The sequence below is a fragment of the Hippocampus bargibanti genome, linkage group LG01 (genome assembly GCF_051943395.1).
Source record: "Hippocampus bargibanti isolate YZ-2025 linkage group LG01, ASM5194339v1, whole genome shotgun sequence".
NCBI classification, from domain to species: Eukaryota; Metazoa; Chordata; class Actinopteri; order Syngnathiformes; family Syngnathidae; genus Hippocampus; species Hippocampus bargibanti.
In genome coordinates this window covers 9,252,284-9,275,084 of record NC_142734.1, presented here as the reverse complement: position 1 = coordinate 9,275,084, position 22,801 = coordinate 9,252,284, and the positions used below count along the sequence as shown (strand labels likewise).

At 41.8% G+C, this 22,801-nt stretch overlaps 1 protein-coding gene across 1 annotated transcript; it reads right to left on the bottom strand.

Moving 5' to 3' along the window:
• Nucleotides 1-16,395, bottom strand: LOC148903005 (dysbindin). The gene is made up of 4 exons (XM_088991750.1): nt 16,101-16,395; nt 2,690-2,839; nt 2,110-2,259; nt 1-930 (listed from the first exon to the last, which is right to left on the bottom strand). The coding sequence occupies exons 1-4, from the start codon at nt 16,141-16,143 to the stop codon at nt 623-625; spliced, it is 651 nt and encodes a 216-aa protein (XP_088847876.1). The 5' UTR covers nt 16,144-16,395; the 3' UTR covers nt 1-622.
• Between the last annotated feature and the right edge of the window lie 6,406 nt (nt 16,396-22,801).

Here is a 22,801-nt window from a genome sequence, read left to right as displayed (position 1 = left end):
TGTCCTTTCTCGCTCAGAGGCGTTCCTTCAGTGACGTAGGGTGAGGACTCGTCACCAACTCAAAAACAAGACTTCCGGAATATTCAGCGCAAGTCTTAAAACGTAAAATATAGCCATATGCGGTGAAATCTTTGTAAAATACGCTCAGTAGAAGTCATTTGAAACCATTTTACAAATTATGGACACAACTTGTTCGGAGACGTCGGTTGTCCTTTAAGGACTGCCCACGTCTGGATTTGTATGCCTTTTTTACTTTTTTGTTGTTCTGCAAAATGAAGATACACTTTCATCCAGCTTTCTTGTTTGAGTGTCTGGTACCTCATTTGAAGTCTAAGTGAGCAGAAGGGCTGCTCTCCCCAGGCAGGAAGCAGCCACAACATTTATGTGAGTGGGTTGTGACTCACTCCTACTGTATAATTTGTGTTAATTGTCAAGAAATAAAGACGGAAAACGTCAAGTGACTGTTTGCCCCCCTATGAACAAAGAGAGAAAAGAAACGTGAAAATGTTGAAAGAATTTTGCATGAATAGAGACAAATATTCAGAGGACAAAGCACAGCAGGCGAATCATGCTCGGGTTTCTCAGCAAATGTAAAGCGAGAGGAAGAGGGAATCGCTTGTGGCTAATTCAGTCTTTGTGAAGGTTTCGTCAGAAGGCATCTCTGCTCCTCTTCCTCATCCTCTGTTTCTTCATCCCCAGTATGGGGAACAGAGGTCAGCAGTTGGGTATCAGCGTGAATTTCCTCATCATCTGACTGGATTACAGGGGTGTCTGCTCCGGCCCCGCTAGTATCGCTAGAGCCTGACGAGGTTGAGGACATGCGAGACTTGGATCCATTCTGGACTTCGCTTTGCCGTTGCAACGGTGGACATACCCTGTAGACAACCTCTGCCTCTTCGCCTGCATCATCTTCATCTTCATCCTCCCCATCTGAAAAGAAACACTGTTCAAAATGTCTGTCCAATCTTGTTTCACACCTCACACTGACAAACTGTAATAGCCAACCAGCCTGATGTATTGATGCTGGAAAAGTGTCAAAAGTCAGCAGTCGTGAGAGATGTAACAATCCCAATGATAACATCTGTAAAAAAAAAAGTTGGAGGAATACCAAGGACTGAAGGAAGAATGGGGAGAAATACAGAAAACTAGTGTTGGAGGTCAGTAACCACCAAGTTGGGTGAATGGCTTCAGCAGATATCAGGAATATGACTTGTGTTAAGACATATATTTGTCTTTTCAGACTGTACACATGAAATTCCAGGTGATTGTTGTTCCAAATTGATTTCGAAACTCAGGGTAAAAATGTGCCTGAAATGGAACATATTGAATAACAGCTATTTTAATTGTGCAACAAAAACATGCTTCTCCAATTCTCCCAAAACAGATTGGATGACTGTCTGTGTCTTTTGTGTTGTGTCACAGTATTTGTTATTTAGTTTTTGATTTTGTTTATTTGACTTCAAGATGGCGCTGTGAGCGTGGCTGCCTTCACAGCAGCTCCTGGGTTTGTTTTTCTCCTTCCTTTCCTTTACTCTTACTTTCATCACTTTGCTGCTGTGTAAATGTAAATTTCTCCACTGTGAGACAAATAAAGGTTAATCCAATCCAATTGTTTATTCTTCCTTGGATTAAAAAAAGAAGGGGAAAAAAACCCTCACTTTTAAAAATTGTTCTTTTTTTCTATCTCGACATAACAACAGATTTTTTAGGAAGTGTGTTGTTATTGGAGACCCAGTGAAATGGTTACTGGATTGACCTCACAGTGCGGAGGTTGTGTGTTAAATCCTGGCTCTGGTCTTTTGATGTCTTGTTTGCACATTCTTTCCGTGCCTGTGTGGGGTTTCTCCGGGTACTCCAAATTCCTCCCACATTCGAAAAACAAGGCTGAGTGAACACTCCAAATTGTCCTTAGGTGTAAGTGTAAATGGCTGTTTGTCTGTGTATGCCCTGTGATTGGCTGGCAAACGGTTTCAGGTGTCCCCCACCTACCGCGTGAAGACGGCTGGGATAGGCCCCAGCATGTCGTTCTATCCTTGTGAGGATAATGCAAATCAGAAAATGGATGGATGGATGTTTTTTTGTTTTGTTTTGAAGCTGCGGTCTTCGCACCTGGTAAAGGAGATGCTATGTCTCCCTCATCTCCTGCTGATCCGGAGTTGAGGAAGACATCCAAGGCCTCCTGGTCAGAAATGTCCATCAGGTCCATTTGCTCCAGTGCATCCACATTCACCTCCATAGATGAGATACTCCCCATGGGGGCTGCAGACAAAAATGGTATTAGAAAACTTTAACATTGTGACGCGTGAGACGTACGGTGACGTATATGGCTTTGCAACTCTCAATGATCACATGTGAAAAAAAAACAAAAACTGGACACTTGTAAATATGGGTTGATGCAATATATCAAAATGCATTTCTTATTCTTGCACTATGTACATTTTTTATGGAACGGTTTTGCACATTTACATTTGCACAGTATACAGTTGACATTCTTATTTTGTTATGCTTAGAATATCTTGTTTTCTATCCTTTCACCCCTGTCCCTTTTCAATTGCTGCTGTGGACTGCAAATTTCCCCATTGTGGGACGAATAAAGGTTTTCTGATTCTGATTCTGATTCATTAATCTATGTTCTATTGGTTGAATGGCAACTAAAATAAACATTATAAAATTTGCCACTGTCACACACGTTTTCTGCTGTCAATCTGCAGGTGAGCTGAGGGCAGGTAGTTATCCACATCTTGCTGGTAGACCTCTTCAAAAAAGCGTTGTCTCTCCCTCTGCTTTAGATGCTGCGTGGAATCGTTGTCCAACACTCTCTGGGAGTTGTCTGTCTCAGCTGAAAAATGTCAACAAGTCAAGCGGTAACTTAATGTTGCAAATCCCGAACAAAAAAAATATGTCATCTTAATGTTGCTTTTCTCCATCTTAACACATATTCACGCATCAATATCCCAAATGTATGTAAAGTAGATAGGAGAAGCAAGTAACACGTACCAAAAAACATTCTGACCTGGTAATTTATTGTGTTTGTGTACAGTATTTCAAAGCACCAGGTTCTTCTTTTGGATTTACAATCTCCTACTTGATGTTGGATTATGCAAAGCTTGTCAGCTCAAGAGTCATGAATTTCATCCCCTTCTGACATAGGGGGAAACGGAAACCAAGTTGCTACTGCAGGTCTTTTAATGAATTCCGTTCGTGGGGAAGGGAATGTGGTGTAAGTGGGGTTAATGCCTAGTGAAGTGGACGTTGGTCATAAATTAATGGACTTTGTGGCTCTCCTCAATTGGTGTTAAAGCTCTGATTGATACAATTATTTGTCAAATGAAAATGCGGGAATAATAATTATTATTATTTTCACAGGGAAGTTGATGAGAGAGCTGCAAATGAGTTCTGTGAAGAACTCATAGAGGGTTATTTAGTTATTATTTATGTCATTAATAGTGTTATTACTATTATTATTAGTATTTGTTTCCTGACTTTATTTCTGTAAAGTACCTGGAAAGGGTTATTTGGTTATGTGTGGCTTTCTGGAAAACAATACATTTTTTAAGCTCCCATCCCATCGTCACACGTTTTCTGTTACAAACTGGCACCGGCCCCCCATCAGAGAAGGGAAAACTTATGTGGCCCCCACAGGAAAAAGTTTGGGGAACCCTGCCTTAACCAATCAGAGTTTGAGTTGGCAACCCAAAGGCCTGCTTCAAGTCACTGGAAACGTCAGAGTTTTCGCAAACTATGATTGGCTAGTGCCAATCAGTGCCAATCATAGTATTACTAGAAGCTAGTGTAGACAGCATACTGGCCAGAGCTTGCACACTGTATTGGTAGCGAGCCGCATAAGCAAATATATTGTGGTTATTCAGTAGCAGTTTTGTCAACCCACAATGGCTGAACGAGGAGAAGAAATTGATTTGGTTGGAGATTTACTGTTAAAGCCATTTTCAAGAAAAACTGGACATCATTAAGGTTAGACAGCTGCAAAGCTAGCAAAAATTGCAAATAATATTGCAATTTTATGAGGTTATCATGAATCTGCACGTTCATAGTAACAATCCAACCAGTTTAATGACAGTATTTCTTAAGTTTCGCGCGGTCACTTTTCAACAAAATATCAGAATGTATTATTATTATTTAAAATAACTTTGTGATAGCACTCGCCGTTAACATGAATGGTTTTCCGTTCCTCGTGATTGGTAAAAATCCAGGCAAACGATCGGAATGAAATTCAATTTGCCGGTCCAGAGGCGAAGTTACTGCTAGCTAGCCTGCACACAGCTCATAAGCTTCCACACTTGCTATCTGCAATATACTTCTCGCAGAAGTGTATTGATGCTAACGTTAACATGGGGCTTGTTAAAAAGTCACTGACATTCGACTGTTTCATCGATGGAATTGTTTCTCCGATGCATTCAAGCTGAAGTGCACACGTTGGGCTCATTTAAAGGAGTGTTTACCTGTTTCAACATGACGGCCAGTATCATCCAATCAAAATGGCGCTTTCGGCCAACCTAGGTCAGTGTCATCCAATCAAAATTGCGCCCCCCGCCGACTGCAGCCGCAACAGAAAATGAATGGCGAAAAAAACGAGAATATGTATTTAGTTTTATCGGCGAGCCATATTCAATCATCAAAAGAGCCATAGGTTCCCGACCCCTGCTCTAGTGGATGTGTAGTAATATCACACCACAGTCGCAGCTGCTTTATTCAGATGTGGCACGACTGAAAGCCTAGGAGTGACATGCATGGCCCGCCACTGTCTCGTTGGCAAATTCAACATATGCTAGGAAACACAAAAACAGCTGAACTACATTTACATTTAAGCAGAAGCATTTTAAATGGTGAGAGATGCATTTGAAAAGTGGAATGTAGACTTTCTATATCCATTGTCCTATGGTCCATCTTTAGTATGAAGCTTTGCTCAAGTGACCAGCTTTGGTTGTGTAACTGTGCTTCTTGTCAACACACTGTGCCTGCGCCCACACGGGCTGCATGGGCTGACACTTTGACTCATGTCACCAGTGCTCTGATTCGTCTGTGCGTGAGCGCATTTGTGTATGTGTGTGATCCCATCTGAATGTGTGCACTAGTGAATGTTCATGTTCGTGCTTATTGAGTGAGTGCCCATGAATGACTTGCATGTCAAGCAAATGGATGCTGCTTGAACCATTATTATTAGTATGTGCAGTCACTACATTTTTATTACAATTATTATTATTATTATTATTATTATTATTATTATTATTATTATTATTATTATTATTATTATTATTAATGTGAATGTGGTATGTATTTTAATGTTGGAGGAAACTGAAGGACCTGAAGAAAACCCATGAAAATACGAGAACAATGTGCAAACTGTACAACATTGGTGTTATTATTTCATGCAATAATGAGTCCAGCCGTTTTGGAGAGGTACTTTGCTGACATCACTGTGAGTCTCAATTCATCTTTCAAATATTTTGCATTCTTTCACAACACTTTTCTCTCATCATTCAACCCCATCTTGCTCATAACAATGGGTACACCAACACCTTTGGCATTATTTATTGGAGGCAAATGGAATCTATCCTCACTTGTTTGATCAGAGCAGTATTAATTTTAAACAATTCATTTCAAGCACTCTGGTTGTAAGCTATTGTCAAACGCGGGCATCAAAACATTTCTAAGCATATCTAATTAAAATGTAGATTACACCAGTGTCTGAAACTCATGACAAAAAGTCAGCGGACACCAGGGCAGACAACTCTGAAAAGTTGCCTGCCCGGCCATAAAGTTGCCTGCCCAATTTTTCACAACTTGAAACACAATAAGACGACTAAACGCAAAAAAAACATGTTTGCAAAGTATTAAGGATTGATAATCAGAATATATAACAGAACAACACTTTAAAATTAAGTAATCAATGTACCGATGAAAAGGTTTTCATCGATGGACTACTCCTTTACGACTGAGAGCTTACACAGATGTAATGAATGTACCTACCACAAATGCTCCCTTGCTTAATTTGTCGTAAATATCCTTTGCTGGTGATTTTGCTCCAGTTGCCATACACTTCCTGGCAGGTTGCACAGTGAAATATTTGCATTGCGTTGTCTGCTGCAAGCCACGTAAACACCTCTTCCCACGATGCTCGCAATGTACGTTTACGTTTTGGAGCGTCATAAATTTTGTTAGCTTCTTTTGAGTCTCTCCTCTGGGGCTGAGGTTTTGGCTTGATTCCTAACCACTTATCCATTTTTCTTGTGTTCTCTGTGCGTCTACTTTTGAAAATGATATGCAAATGCACCCGGAAGCACGAAGTTATTCGATGCAGGCTTCTGATTGGCTGCCGAGTATGTCAATTGCCAAACGAACCGAAATTCTAAAATTTCAAACCGAACAAATATTTCGAAAGCTGAATAAAGCAAACATTTGATTTATTTATTTATTTATTTATTTTATTTATTTATTTTTCTGGAAAAAGTTGTCGGCCACCCGGGCAGAAAGGTTCTGAAAAGGTAAATTTGATTAACTACCTCACCATGCCAACCGGGTTTCTCAGTGCCACTCAATGTCCATTATTCAACATCAAATGTGAGCATGATTGCTTAACAGCTTAAATTTGACATATTTTATTGAAACTGAATTAACACTTTTTTGTACTCATGTTTAAAAATCACTTTAGATACTGTACATTCTTCTGTATAATTTGGTGTGCAGGTCAACAAACACGCAGCAGGGTGAGTCATCTTACTATTAACTTGTGTTTTTAGCCATCCCGCAAGACATGTGGGAGGTACCATTGGGCGTATGTTACCGTGCTTAGAGTTCATAGCCTCCATGGTGAAATCCAATATGTTTCTCACTGAGGTTATTAACTGCAAGTGAGCCTTATGTGGCTCTGCGGAATCATTAACTTAAGTGGTCTTCTACATTTGATTGGGATCCAAAGGCAAATAGCGCTCACCCAGTGTTAGTCGGCCTGACTGCAGGACTGTAAATGAATCTCTCTGAGGGTTGGAAGACACTCAATGGTTATGTCTTTTCCCCATTTCATTTAAATGTGTTGCAGATCATTTTATCACCTTTGCGCATAGCTCAGTGTACCGAGGGTGTTTCCCCTGACACACCAGGCCAGCGCACCTGATGATTTAGATGCTGAAAACAGAGACACTCCTTTACCCTTCCTGGCACAGCCATGGAGAGTTGGGGGGGGGGGGGGGTCACAAACCAATACATTACATAAGCTCGGAATGAAAGGATGTCTCCAAGTGCTCACTTTACTGATCTGTGACCTCCCCAGCCAACTATATATCAGCGACCCACGAAGGGCTGCTTGCACCTCCTTGTAAATATACTTCATGCGTCTCAACCTGGAGTTTATTCAATCAGTTTATTCGTTTGGCACGTCAAGGACGATCATCACACTTCTCACACGCCACATTTACAGTGAGTGAGAGGACCCTCTTTGATTGATGGCAAATGAAGTCTGCTGTGTTTATGGCGACTATGGTGCAAAATGCCATTTTTTTAAATATGCCACACTGTCCCAACTTGCATGGGTCTGTGAAAATACCAAAACATAGTCTAGTCCTCCTCTGCTCAAAGTTAGACTGCACTTTGCGCCACACTTCACCCACCAGAATGTAGCTCAATCTCTCTTGGGAATGAATTAAAATCCCCTCCATTGGCTCTTGAATCATTTGAATATGTCCTAACCCTGATCTGTGATGTGTTGTTTTTGTTAATTATCTTTTAAAATACAATACATGCTGAGTCGAATGCCAAAGACTACAAGTGACTTTTAATAATGTAATAATAAAATAATAAAACAAATGTATATCTTATCTTTACTACTACGATTGGCTAGCATGTCTACATGAATGTAATAGTTTCATATTCACATATAATGTAAATGACACAATATTTGTTGGCCTTGGAGCAAATGTTCCCTAAGAGCATTTCTATTTAAAAAGGAATTTTAGTACCGGTAAATGCAGCGATTGCCTTGGAATGTACTTTGAGCCTTTCTTGTTCATGGACACAACAGATTTCCGTCCTTGTTAGTCTGCTACTTTATCCTTATCTGACCTATGAAACATTGGTCACGTGGAAGGGATTTAGTGTGGTGGCTCAAGGAAGAGAGAACAGCTGGGACGGCTTCTGTCAAAAGTGTCATGTGTAGTTCAAGTACATCAGCATATTAAAGCACATGACTAAGAATTCAGTGTGCAGTGCTCCTATTTCAGTGTATGGATAGCTCTATGCAAAAAGCCATATTCTGTTTTTTTTGTCATTACATGTCATTCACATGGGCGGCCCGGTAGTCGAGTGGTTAGCACACCGGCTTCACAGTGCAGAGGTCGCCGGTTCGCGTCCCGGTCCGGCCTCCCTGTGTGGAGTTTGCATGTTCTCCGGGTCCTCCGGTTTCCTCCCACACTCCAAAAACATGCATGGCAGGCAGATTGACCACTCCAAATTGTCCCTAGGTGTGAGTGTGAGAGTGACTGTTGTATGTCATTGTGTGCCGTGCGATTGGCTGGCAACCAATTCAGTGTGTCCCCCGCCTCGTGCCCAAAGACAGCTGAGATAGGCTCCAGCAACCCCCGCGACCCTAATGAGGAATAAGCGGTACGGAAAATGAGATGAGATGTCATTCACATGAAAATGATTCCATCTCTCTTTTTTGAACATTAAACATGTTACCTTTCTACAGAACTCAATTGTAGAAAGATCGAAATGTATTTGCAGTCTCACAGCTATGCATTCACATTTTCAAATATTAAAATAAACAAACAGAAAAACAACAAAATACTGTATACATATTTTTAAACAGTTTTATTATTTTTGGACACAGCATGTCATTCAACATCAACAAGCTCCACTTGTGTTATTTTAATGGTCTGTTTCTATTGTTAGAGAATTTCCTTGACACTATTGATATGAAAAAGGGCCATTGGCTTCAAAATGTATCCTATGTCTAAGGCCTCAGTGACTCATAATAGCCTTAGGCATGCTCTTATATAATGTTCGTACAGTTCTTCAGCTGCACCCTTCTGTAATGCATCGCAGTGCAAGACCTATTGCCTTCTGAACGCAATTTTTGTTAAACTAGAAAGAGAAATTGACATTACTCTCATTATGGAGATTTATATCATTTGACCTCTTCTCAATTAAATGAAAAGGTTATGTCAGTGATTTGATATTGGTGCTTGATTGGGTCTTGCTGCGCTTCAATTACTCACATTCACATAAATACAACCAAGATATGCAGCTTTTTTGTTAGTAAAGGTGATACTCACCGGATAAAAACATATTAAAGACATATTTCACTTCCTTTACTTCATGTCCTTGTCATCTTGGACCTTTTGTCGTGATCTGGCTCTCAGCAATTTACAATGCAAAGGATTGTGGTTCAAAATATAAACTTCTTGCATAGTAGTTTTTTTGGGGGGAGGGTGGGTTTCTGATGTGTCTCATCCACTGTCATGCAGAGTAGCTAATTGTTGAATTGAGCATCCAATGTGTATTTGTGTCTCTCTCCTATCTCTGGCTGCTCTCTGTGATGAAAACATTTAGGTCCACGCATCATTGACTGCTCTGTGTTGTTTTAATGGTGCACTCATAGATCAAGAGACCGAGGAACTGCACTGCAAGCATCAAACAAATGTTCCTATTGAACCAAACAGTCACATGGGCAGGCTTTCAGTCCCCTTGTGACGAGTAGGAGGAAATCCCATGATCGCTTTTGTGTCTTCCTGGAAAAAAGACTGTATTTTTATTTGAGAGAGAGGTTGTACTTGCACTCCATGAGCAGTCATATTTGATATCTCTAGTACATCCAGCTTTTTTTTTCCTGCCTTGATGGCCGACTGCAGCTTCTATTTCTCCCCAAGGGATTAGTGCGGGTGAGATTCAGCTCTTGGCAATATTGGATTGGATTGGATTGGATTGGATTGGATTTGCCTTTATTAGTCTCACAGTGGAGAAATTTACATTTCACAGCAGCAAAGTGATGAAAGGAATGAAAGTAGAAAAGCAAAATACATGAGCTGCTGGAAAGGCAGCCACTCTCGGGGCGCCGTCTTGAAGTCAAAAGAACAAAAAAAAACTAAATAACAAATAATATGGCAGCATAGATGCAATATGACAGCAATATGACAAAAAAAGACACAGAGAGACATTCATTCTTCAGGACTTGCTGTACCCTCTTTGTGATGACATGAAGCAGTTCTAGATGAAAGAGGAGAGGATCAAAGCGTCTTTCCACCAGTGGATCAGGGACATCATGGTGGAATGTGCACGTCGACTACAAGCTAAATGTTGAAAGCAAACACGCAGCTGTAGCATCCATTGACGAAAAGAGATTGTCTCACATCTCCTGTTCCACATAAATCTGCTTCAATTCCAAGCCGCAACAGCTCCACATACGCATCGGCGCTCTGCGCTGACACTCCTTTCTTCTTATCGCGGGTTCCTCAAGCCATGCATCCATCCAGCCGCAGACTGTCCAACAGCACTGACCTTCCACTGAACAAAGCGGGGCTGTGAAGATGCTGCCCATTACAGGCGCAAAAAAGCACAATATACAGCCTCATCTTTAGGTACTACTGCTATTAGCCGATCACTCCCCTCCTTTTGGCTGACCAGCCAATGTACACAGTCAAGCCTAAATCATTTATGTGTGAGATCACTGCAATGTGCAGGGCAGCCACCACTACTGCCATGATGCCAGTTGACGCCCAACACCCAGTGGATTAATCAAGAAATAGGCGTCACTCTGCTCTTCATATGCATAGTCTGCCTCGGATGAGGTCATTCTGGAGGAATTGCACATGTAGCACATCTGAATCAAAAGTTTGAGTGAATGCAAACAACAATTATCTGTGTCAAAATACTTCCACTACTCTTTTTCTCCATGTCCCGAGCAACCCCAGGCTATGATTGCATCTTCGGCCATACAATCATATTGTGTATTCCCAGGCCACCTCCATCCACATTCCCAAAGCCATGAAGGATCATCACTGCAGTTCTATGCAGCAAAGGGCCTTACTATTTCTTACAGTTTTGCAAATGGTAAAAGCTCCACTGGGTTTATGTATGCTATGCTAGCTTTCACATTAATTATACAGCCCGTTTGTATACAGAAAATAGAATATCGCTCAAGGGACATTTTAAATTTTAATATACGTATATACATATATATATATAAAACGACGTTTTCGAACGTCTCGGTTCTCATCCCATTCGGTTTTCAACCAAAAATGTATAATATTTTTTATGCCCCGGTTTACAACCGAAATTTGGTTCTCAACCAAACTGAGTGCATCTGAATGCATCACTCGACTACCCTGTGCTTCCTTATACATCACTTCCTTATATGTCACGTCTTCCTCATTGTCTCATTGTGACCGACGCATTAATATTGTTGTTGTTTTATTTTTGCGAAAATGCTGACATATTTGGTTAAGATCTCCTGAATAGTATGACTCTAAAGCAAGCAGAGGATGGTTTGAAAAGTTAGTGTGCCCTGTGTTTGCCCAAAGACAGCTGGGATAGGTGCCAACATGCCCCGTGGCAGAAAGATAGAGATATTTTTCTGTACAGATCTTAATGTTGATGTTAAGAATTGGTGAAAATAAAAGTTTGTTTTTATAGAATTTTACACATGACCTGCTCTATTATTAAGTTTTTATCCGGTTTATGCGATGAAATAGTTAAAAAGTTGTTTTCTAGATTTTGAATGGATGAAGATTTTTTACATTGATTTTAATGGAAAGTGCTGTTTCGGTTTTTGAACAAATTGGTTTTCGAACAGGTTTCTGAAACAGATTATGGTTGAAAACCGAGGCTCACTATAGTATATATATATATATATATATATGTGTGTGTGTGTGTGTGTGTGTGTGTGTGTGTGTGTGTGTGTGTGTGTGTGTGTGTGTGTGTGTGTGTGTGTGTGTGTGCCCTGCGATTGGCTGGCAACCAATTCAGGGTGTCCCCCGCCTCGTGCCCGAAGACAGCTGAGATAGGCTCCAGCAACCCCCGCAGGGGTCGCCACAGCGAATCAATGTCCTCCATCTATCCCGGTTTTGTGCATCCTCTTCTCTCACACCAGATACCTTCATGTCCTCTTTGACCACATCCATAAACCTCCTCTTCGGTCTTCCTCTCGGTCTCCTGCCTGGCAGTTCAAAGCTCAGCATCCTTCTTCCGATATAGTCACTCTCTCTCCTCTGGACATGTCCAAACCATCTCAGTTTCGCCTCTCTGACTTTCTCTCCAAAGCCTCTAATATGAGTTATCCCTCTAATGGACTCATTCCTGATCCTATCCAACCTGGTCACTCCCAAAGAAAACGTCAACATCTTCAGCTCTGCTACCTCTAGCTCTGCTTCCTGTCTTTTCGTCAGTGGCACTGTCTCCAGTCCAAACATCATGGCTGGTCTCACCACAGTTTTATACACTTTTCCTTTCATCCTAGCTGAAACCCTCCTATCACACATCACACCTGACATTTTTCTCCAGCCGCTCCAGCCTGTCTAGACACGCTTCTTCACCTCTTTTCCACACTCTTCATTACTCTGGACAGTTGACCCCAAGTACTTAAAATCCTCCACCTTCTTTATCTCTTCTCCCTGTAGCATCACTCTTGCACTTGGATCCCTCTCATTCACACACATATATTCCGTCTTTCTGCGACTGATCTTCATTCCTCTCCTTTCCAGGGCATATCTTCACATTCTCTAGTTTCTCCGCAACCTGTTCCCTCTTCTCGCTACAGATCACAATGTCATCTGCAGACATTATGGTCCAAGGAGATTCTGGTCTAACATCGTCTGTCAGCCTGTCCATCACCATAGAAAAATAAGAAGGGGCTTAGAGCTGACCCCTGGTGGAGTCCCACCTCCACCTTGAATTCCTCAGTCACACCGACAGCACACCTCACAACTGTCTTACAGTCATGATACATGTCTTGCACCGCTCTGAAATACTTTTCTGTCACTCCAGACTTCCTCATGCAATACCACAGCTCTTCTCTGGGCACCCTGTCGTACGCTTTCTCCAGATCTACAAAGACACAATGCAATTCCTTCTGACCTTCTCTGTACTTCTCGATCAGCATTCTTAAAGCAAACATCATCTGTCATACTCATTTTTGGCATGAAGCCATGCTGCTGCTCACAAATGTTCACTTCTGCCCTTAGTCTCGCTTCAACTACTCTTTCCCAGAGTTTCATTGTATGGCTCATCAACTTTATTCCTCTGTAGTTAGTACAACTCTGTTAGAGGGACAACTCATATTAGAGGCTTTGGAGAGAAAGTCAGAGAGGCCAGACTGAGATGGTTTGGACATGTCCAGAGGAGAAAGAGTGACTATATCGGGAGAAGGATGCTGAACCTTGAACTGCCAGGCAGGAGACCGAGAGGCAGACCAAAGAGGAGGTCTATGGATGTGGTCAGAGAGGACATGAAGGTAGCTGGTGTGCGAGAAGAGGATTTAAAGAGTTTGATGGTTCTCTTTATTTGTAAGTAGGTTCGTTGTCAGATCTCCCAGGCAGGTGACGCGCAGAGCTTGATCGTGTCGTGGAGTCGAGCAAGTCGTGCCGTGATGTCCGTCCAACGCCCGGCTGATGCCGGGCGAGCCTGTGCGGGTCTTTGCAAGTCTCTTTGAGTCTGTGAGTCCGAGATGAGTCTGAGATGATTCTGCCCCGTGGTTCGCCCAATCTCTCTGTCCCGCGACAGCTCCTTTTATACCATTTTCAAGTGTGTGCTATGCGTCAGGGTGTGACGCACATCAAGGAGATCAAGGAATTGAAAGACATGAAAGGGTTGAAAGGCGCACTTCAAAATCATACACACGTGTCGCGCCACAGATTCACAAAACCGGGATAGATGGAGGACATTGATTCACTGTGGCGACCCCTGAGGGGAAAAGTCGAAAGGAAAAGAAGAAGAGTTAGTCCAACTCTGCACATCTCCTTTGTTCTTAAAAATGGGCACGAGTACACTTCTTCTACATTCTTCAGGCATCTGTTCACCATCTAAGATCTTGTTGAATAACCCAGTCAGGAACACCACCGCCACCTCTCCAAGACACTTCCATACCTCGATTGGTAAATCCCTTCATCCTCTTCAGCACCCTCCTCACTTCATCCTTGCTAATGTTTGCTACGTCTTGGTCCACAACAGTCACATCTTCTACTCTTTGTTCCTTCTCATTTTCCTCATTCATCAATTCTTCAAAGTACTCTTTCCATCTTGCCATCACACTACTGGCACCTGTTAATACATTGACATCTCTATCCTTAATCACCCGAACCTGCTGCAGGTCCTTACCATCTTTGTCTCTCTGTCTCGCCAGCCTGTAAAGATCAGTCTCGCCTTCCTTGCTGTCCAGCCGAGCATACACATCATCATAGGCCTCTTGTTTGGCCTTTGCCACCTTTACTTTAACCGTGCGCTGCATGTCCTTGTACTGATGTCTACTCTTGTCCGTCCTCTCAGTGTCCCACTTCTTCTTTGCTAACCTCTTTCTCTGTATACACTCCTGCACCTCCCGATCCCACCACCAAGTCTCCTTATCTACCTCTCTTGCACTTGATACACCAAGTACTTTCCGACCTGTGTCTCTGATTATATTCACTGTAGTTTGCCAGTCATCTGGAAAGACCTCTTTCCCGATCCAGTGCTGGTTTTACCTCCTTCCTAAATGTCATGCAACACTCTTCCTTTTTCAACTTCCACCATTTTGTCCTCACTTCAGCCTTTGGTTTCTTCATCTTTCTCACTGCCAGCGTCATCCTACACACCACCAACCTATGCTGTCTGGCTACACTCTCACCAACCACTACTTTGCAGTCACTGATTCCCTTTAGATGGCGCCGTTGACACAAAATGTAGTCTACCTGTGTACTTCTGTCTCCACTCTTATAGGTCACCCTATGTTCCTGTCTCTTCTGAAAGAAAGTATTCACAATAGCCATTTCCTTTCTCTTAGCAAAGTCAACCACCATCTGTCCTTCCGCGTTCCTCATCTGGAGTCCAAACCTGCCCATCACCTCCTCATCATCTTTGTTTCCTGCGCCAACATGTCCATTGAAGTCTCCACCAATTACAACACTCTCACCTCTCGGGATGTTCTCCGCCAGCTCACATCCTACTTGTGGGGCATACTCACAAACCACATTGAACATCACACCTTCAATTTCTAGCTTCATTCCATCTGATACTCTTTTTACTTCTAAGACATTCCTCACAAACTCCTCTTTTAAAATAACCCCAACTCCATTTCTCTTTCTGTCTTCACCATGATAGAACAACTTAAACCCTGACCCTAAGCTTCTAGCCTTGCTCCCTTTCCACCTGGTCTCCTGGACACACAGTATGTCTACCTTCCTTCTCTGCATCATGTCCACCCAGCTCTCTACCTTTACCTGTCATTGTTCTTACATTCAAAGTTCCTACTCTTAATTCTATACTCTTAGCGTTCCATTACTCTCTTTTCCTCCGGGCACACCTCCCTCGTCTCCTTCTTCGACCAACAGTAGTCAATTTTCCACTGGCACCCTGAAGGTCAACAGTACCAATGGCGGCCGTTGTTAACCCGGGCCTCGACCGATCCGGTATGAGATTCAGAGGTTTGATTCGCATATTTGTTTTGGCAATTTTTTTTACGTCGGATGCCCTTCCTGACACAACCCTCTGTATTTATCCGAGCTTGGGACCGGCACAATAAGACACTGGCTTGTGCCCCCTTGTGGCTACATTATATATGTGACATAAACAGTTAACATAAAGTAACCAAAGGATATAATGCAACATATAACATAAAACACACATATATATATATATATATATATATATATATATATATATTTTAACATATTTGACATCAAATCCACCCAGCCCCAGTTGTGTACACTGCAGTCACTTCAGCAGAAATATTTTCACCGGCATGAAGTAAACAAACATACTTCCACCTTCAGCTCAATTAGAGGAAATGTCAAGTTACAGACAGAAGAAGTATCAAGGATATCAAGATTTACAAATTTAATACATCTCAAATTCAGCAACATAATCCCCATTCAAATCAAACACATGATTTGGTTACTTACATGCCAGACGTTTGTTGGGTTTGGTTGACCCTGAAGATGACATTTTGCCAGGTTGTAGCGGCGGGTATGAATTTGTCAAGGCTGCAGGTCAGGGTGCTGGTGCACGTCGTAGCTGATCATCCAGTCATTGCATCCCTACACTTTAGCACCAGCCTATTCCAAGTAGTACATGTTTTTTTCCCCTGCTCTTCCTGACACTCTCTCCCCTTTACGATCTCCCCCTTTCTAGGTTCCCCTCACACTAGCACGCGCTTGCATCCTTATTGCCCCCCCCCCCCCCCCTGTCCTCGCTCTTTTTTACTCTCCTGTCCTGTACACTGTGCAGTTTCAAGACAGGGTGAGTGTTAGTAGACATTGTGGTCTGTACCAACTAGTAATAATGAGGGGGTCATAGAATCAGGAGCGTTTTTATGTAATGTTGAGGAACATACCAAAAACCAGCATAGCAATAGACCACTGTAATGACCCATATGATGACCAAATTAGATCTAGAAGATATCAAGACAACATCTTCATCCTAATTTAACGATGATGCTGTTTCACATTTTTCTCCTTTTTGTTTGTTGTTTGTTTGAGTGTTTAGAAATTGATCTTCCAGTTGTCTTCCACTATGTCCACATTTCAGGACCGATTTACGTTTGGCACTGAGCCAATGCTTTTCAATTTCATCTTGATTTTGTGTGTGTGTGTGTGTGTGTGTGTGTGACAATGTATGTGTAAGGGAGATTTTAGGTTGTGAGCCATGCCTGTGGCCCTTCCGGCCTACGGTTTGAATATGTGGGTTTTTCTCTGGGTTCTGCAGCGCATGGCAGTCTGATTGAACTCTCCAAATTGTCTTTGGGTGTGATTGTGAGCGTGAATGTTTGTTTGTGGCAATTTACATAAACAAATGCAAGTGTATATGAATCGGGAGATGTCTCATAATGCAACACAATAATGAGCCAAAACGCATTGCCAACATAACAAAAGCTGTCATCACGAGGGATAAATGGAAGGTCGAATACTGGCCTAATCAATCACTCGACCTCAACCTAATATAGCATGCATTTTATCTGCTGTAGAAGCGAGACACTCCAGAAAGATTTGTCAAAACTGACAAAGGCTACAGTAAAGGCCTAGAAAAATGCATTTAAAATGAAGACCGCAACAGTCTGTTGTGGTCAATAACAGGCAGTCATTGCAAGAAAGGGTTTGCCACCAATTATGAAATAAGATAAAATGCCTTTAATAGTCCCACAATGGGGAAAATTGGAATCTACACCAGCAAATTCAAGGGGGGGGGGGGGGTCGAAAAGAAAAAAAACAGTGTTGCAGGCACAAAAAATGATTCAGAAGAAATGTCATTCATTTCAATTTAATACGTCTGTGTAAGCACTCAGTCGTATATGAGTGGTCCATCGATGAAAAGGTTCCTTCAATCGTCATCTGTACTTCTCCGACACCTTCAAAGAAGTACAGATGACGGCTGAATAAACCTTTTCATCGACTTCAATTTAATCACACCTTTTGAATGCTTTTGCAAGCTTGAAATGAAATTTGAAATAATACAAAATCTAAGTTGGAACTCTGAATATTGTGACATTATGAAATACCAATCAATGGTCTGCAGTAGATGTATACAGTCCAGCAAAAGAACGATGGAAGTGAATCGACCTTTTGTAGCGGACCGAGTTTAAGTGCAAGCCAATATTGACATCTACTGGCTGAAGTTCGGTCTTACATTATAGCATCACTTCAAAAGTACATGGAACAACGAACACAAAGTAGACTCAAAAAATGGAATTCAAGTGAATTTTGATGTCACATTTAAAAAATGGAAAAGCTGGTAGAAACTGAAACCCCATATTTCTTCAGTGCAATGTATACTCCACAGATAGAGGCTTTGATTTCAGACGCTGAAATTCAAATTGTAATGAAAATATCCATTCCAAAGACTGTTTTATAACATTGCTGTGTGATGTGTGTGAATATGTATGTGTCTCATAGCTGACTTCCTCTCTGAAACAGTGTTGTCTCAGCTTTTCTCAGCGCCGCATCTGATGTGGCTTGTGAATCACTCACTGCGTGCATTCCATGGCACCTCTCACTCAATCGTGTGGGTAGTGAGCCAGGCATCTTGTGCCTTCTGCGAACATGAGATGCATGTTGCACGCATACCTGTTTGAGATGTCGTCAGGGACGTTTTTCAGGAATAGCCTAGCTCACGCAGTGAAAATTGTTTTGGTTTTTTTTTGTTTTTTTTTTTTCAGTCACATTCACAGTGGAAAAGCTATTTCGTTCACATTCTGAATTGAAGCCTTTTAAATTAGATCAGATCACAAAAACAAAGTGTAGGTAGAATGGATTCATATAAACTAATGAAATATAGAGGCAGCACTGTGTTCGACTGGTTAGCACGTCGACCTCACAGTGCAGAACTCGAGGGTTTGATCCCGGCCGGCCTTTACTGTGTGGACTTTGCATGTTCTCCTCGGGCCTGCGTGGGTTTTCTCTGGGTACTCCGGTTTCCTTCCACATTCAAAAACATGCATGGCAGGCTGATTGAACACTCGAAATTGTCCCTAGATGTGAGCGAGGATGGTTGTTTGCAGACAACCACATTTGCCCCTGATCCCCAGGTAAAATATACATAACCCAAAAAGTGGAATTGTGCAATTTTTAAATACTTGGATATTTGTGAAAAAATTGAGAAAAAAAATAAAATTGTAAACTATTTGAGCGTTTATCATGTTAAAATGTATTTTTTTTTTTCATTAACCCCATTGAGGTGTTGCCTTCCATTCAACCAACTCGGATTTATGACTGCTCATTATTCTCTTTCAGGACCAGTTCTGCCATATCCAAGAAAACAATTGGATACTCACAGAGAGTGCAGACTAAACAGCCAACAGGACACCTGAGAAGCAGCCTGTCAGGAAAGAGGTACAGTAAGCAAGCTCCCCGGAAACTTTATTCTTACTTTTTTTTGTTTGTGGGCAGTGTGCCAGCTGGAGGACATGGTCATGAAAGGGCCGTGGTATCCGCATGTGTAAAGGTGGTGTTTTCATAAGCATGATGTCTTATTTTTGGGTTATTTACCAAAACTTTCACCAAAATATCTCACATTTCATCAAAAATGTGATGACCAATATGCCTATGGTAAGATATGAATTATTCCTAAAGTTAAATGTGGAAATCTTGAAATAATATAATAAAGATCCTTTAATTATGTTAATCAAGGGAACACTTGGGCGGCCCGGTAGTTCAGTGGTTAGCACAACGGCTTCACAGTGCAGAGGTCGCCGGTTCGCGTCCCGGTCCGGCCTCCCTGTGTGGAGTTTGCATGTTCTCCCCGGACCCGCGTGGGTTTTCTCCAGGTCCTCCGGTTTCCTCCCACACTCCAAAAACATGCATGGCAGGCAGATTGACAACTCCAAATTGTCCCTAGGTGTGAGTGTGAGAGTGACTGTTGTTCGTCTTTGTGTGCCCTGCGATTGGCTGGCAACCAATTCAGGGTGTCCCCCGCCTCGTGCCCGAAGACAGCTGAGATAGGCTCCAGCACCCCCCGTGACCCTAATGAGGAATAAGCGGTACAGGAAAAAATGGACAAGGGATCACTTAGAATGTGATTTCTTTTTTTTTCCAATGAGCCCGTGCAAGGTCAGCTATATTGTCACCAGTTTAAAGTGTACATTTGGGTGATGATATTCTCTGTGAAGTCCTTGAAGGGATTCCATTTCAGCTAAGTAATGATCATAATGAAGTGAAATGCTGCTAAAGACACAAGTGAAGTGCTCTTATATAAGCTATAGAAGTCGTTTGATATCAGACTGAAATGTGGTCATACAACGGACAGAAAGGAATGTTTCAGTTGTGGAAATATGAATGTTTCACCTGTGTTGAGTGTTTCAGTTGTGTTTATAAGAGGTAACCCCTTCTGGACATACGTTTGTGACAGTCAAGTCATAGCACTTAAAACTTTATTAAAAATATCACAGTGTTATCTGGGGATATTCCGAAGTTCACCATGGCAACAGACATCCCAGTGCCACATGCGCCAACATACACACCTGCCTGACGGTGTTTCAGTGTGTACTTCAGACAGTATCTTCATGCTGTTTGATGAATGTGGGATGACGCACGGGCAACTGTGGTGATGCTTTTGTTCTGCAAAACAGCCCTAGCAAAGTGTTAATTAGACATTGTGCGATGGAGAAAATCGTCTGCCTTTGTGTGTTTATTCCAGCGCTGATAAGCACGCTCCTCTTCGTCAAGAGGCTTTGAGAAAAGTCTGTACATCGTTTGACCTTGCCTGTAGTTAGATGACAATATGTTCCTGTACTCTGTGTCTGACATGTCTGGTAAGCTGTAAATGAGCACTGGGCCTACTGCGAGAGGCAGTTTTACATGATGTGCATTTGTCGTGTCAGTTTTGCAGGGGGTGGGAGGCGTCGGGTCGTGCCTCTAAATTTGTTCCAGTGACTCATGTACGAAGAACAGGCTGCTTGAAATGAGGGATGAGGATCACTTCGACTCATCATCAGAGTGAATTTCAGTTTTTGTGTTGAAATCGATCAACTCAATACACAAAAAAAACAACAACAAAAGGCTCAATGCAGTGCACAATGCATTTCTGTACCACTGGGTAACAAATGTTTTACGACTTAATTATTTCACATTTTAAACGAAGATGTTTGTATTGACATTCACATACACAAGTTTGTAAAAAATGGCAATTTTCTTTTTAGTGTTTGGTCTACATTATAGCAGAAAATAATGAAATTAACTCATTCACTGCCATTCCCAAATTTATTCGGGAATTGAAAATATGACATAGAGCGCCATTCCTGATTTTGTTCAGGTTTTGGTTTTTCTTGCGAGAGGTGCCCTGGTCTGACCTCTGGCAATGTTTTTTTTTTCCCTTCCACGAGGGGGCCGCATTTGCCTTTTGTACAGCCACCCCCAATTGCACCTCATCGTACTCCAGATCTATATAATTTAGATCTATAAAAGGAGGGGGTTTTAGTGATGATCAGGGCTGAGGAAATTTGGACTAGTTGGAGTTTATGGAGAAATTTTTGATTGACCCCGAAAAGAAGTGAATTACAATAATCGATACGGGAGGTGACGAGACTGAGGATGAGGATAGCACTTTACTGGAGAGGTCGAGTCGGTGTCATCCGCGAAGCAGCGAAAGTGAATGCCAAAATTGCGGAAGATATCACCAAGGGGAAGAAGGTATGTAATAAAGAGAGGGGCCCAGGAACAGACCCTTGGGGCACACCAGAAGACACGGGAGAGGACCGTGAAGTGAATGAGTTAATTTGGATAAACTGTGAGCGGCCAGTGAGGTAAGAGTGAAACCAGCTAAGTGGGGTGTGTGTGACGCCTAGAGTGGAAAGTCGGTTGAGAAGGATGGGGTGAGAAATGGTGTCAAAGGCTGCAGATAGATCGAGATGGATGAGAATAGAGAGGGAACCGCTATCTGCTATTATGAGAAGATCATTAGTGATTTTTATGAGGGCTGATTCAGTGCTGTGGCGTGGACGGAAACCAGACTGGAATTGTTCGGAGAGGTTATTGTGAGTGAGGTGAAAGTGGAGCTGAGCGGCAACAGTTTTTTCGAGAATTTTAGCGATAAATGGAAGATGAGAAATTGGATAGGTTATTGAAATCGTTGGGATCTGAGCCAAGTTTTTTTTTTCAGAATTGGCGTTACAGCTGTTGCGGCTCAATATTGATCAATATATATGGCGCATCGGATTATAAGGCGCATGTTCAGCTTTTGAAAAAAATTGAAGGCTTTTAGGTGCGCCTTATCGTGCAGATAATACGGTAACTCATTTTTCCGATGAAAGAAGAGAGTCAAACGTTTCTTACGCTGCATTGAATGTATATGCAGTCCTAAAAATAAATATTCTGTGGGTTCTGAAATTTGGGTGAAATTACAATACATCCTAATTTATATATCACTATCAAAACAGCTGCAGATGGAACGAAGCACTTCACAAAATAGTCAACATAAAGCAAAATAATAAACACAATAGTAACATAAAAACATGGACAGTTGTGTAATCTTAACAACTTCCCCAATATTCTCTTTGATGTTTAAGTTCAAGACAAAAAAAAATGTGACACAACGCAAAGGACACAGAGAGTCATTCAATCTCAAGCACAAAATGACAAAAACCCTTGCACTGGATTGGACACATTTTTGCATGTCTGGCAGTGAATGAGTTCAGTAAGTAAATATAGTTTTTTTTGTAACTTTGATAGTTGTATGATTAATTTTGTCTGCAGTGCATAATTTCCAGTCAGTTACACACACAAGTATGAATACCTCTCTTAAAATGGAGGGATAGAATGCTTGATACAGCCCTTACAATGGTTATATAAGTGTCCATATTGTGCTAATCACGTCCCAAAGTTTATTTGTGTGTGAGTATACCAGTTAAATGAACCGTTTTCAAAGCTAGAAATGATTTGTTGAATTGTGACAAGATGTATTTTTTTAAGAAGTCAAATCTTCTCCAGGGACGTTCTGTGTTTAAAATGTTTGAAAAGCAGCGGTGTTGACGTGTTTCTCATGGTGGAGACGATGCGTGCATATGTACGATAATGTGAATGCACGTATGAGTGACTGAGTCACGCACCACTCACTATAGAGCCTCCTGGGCTTCCATTTCTGATGCCCATCTCTCACAGCGCTACTGCGCTCTGAA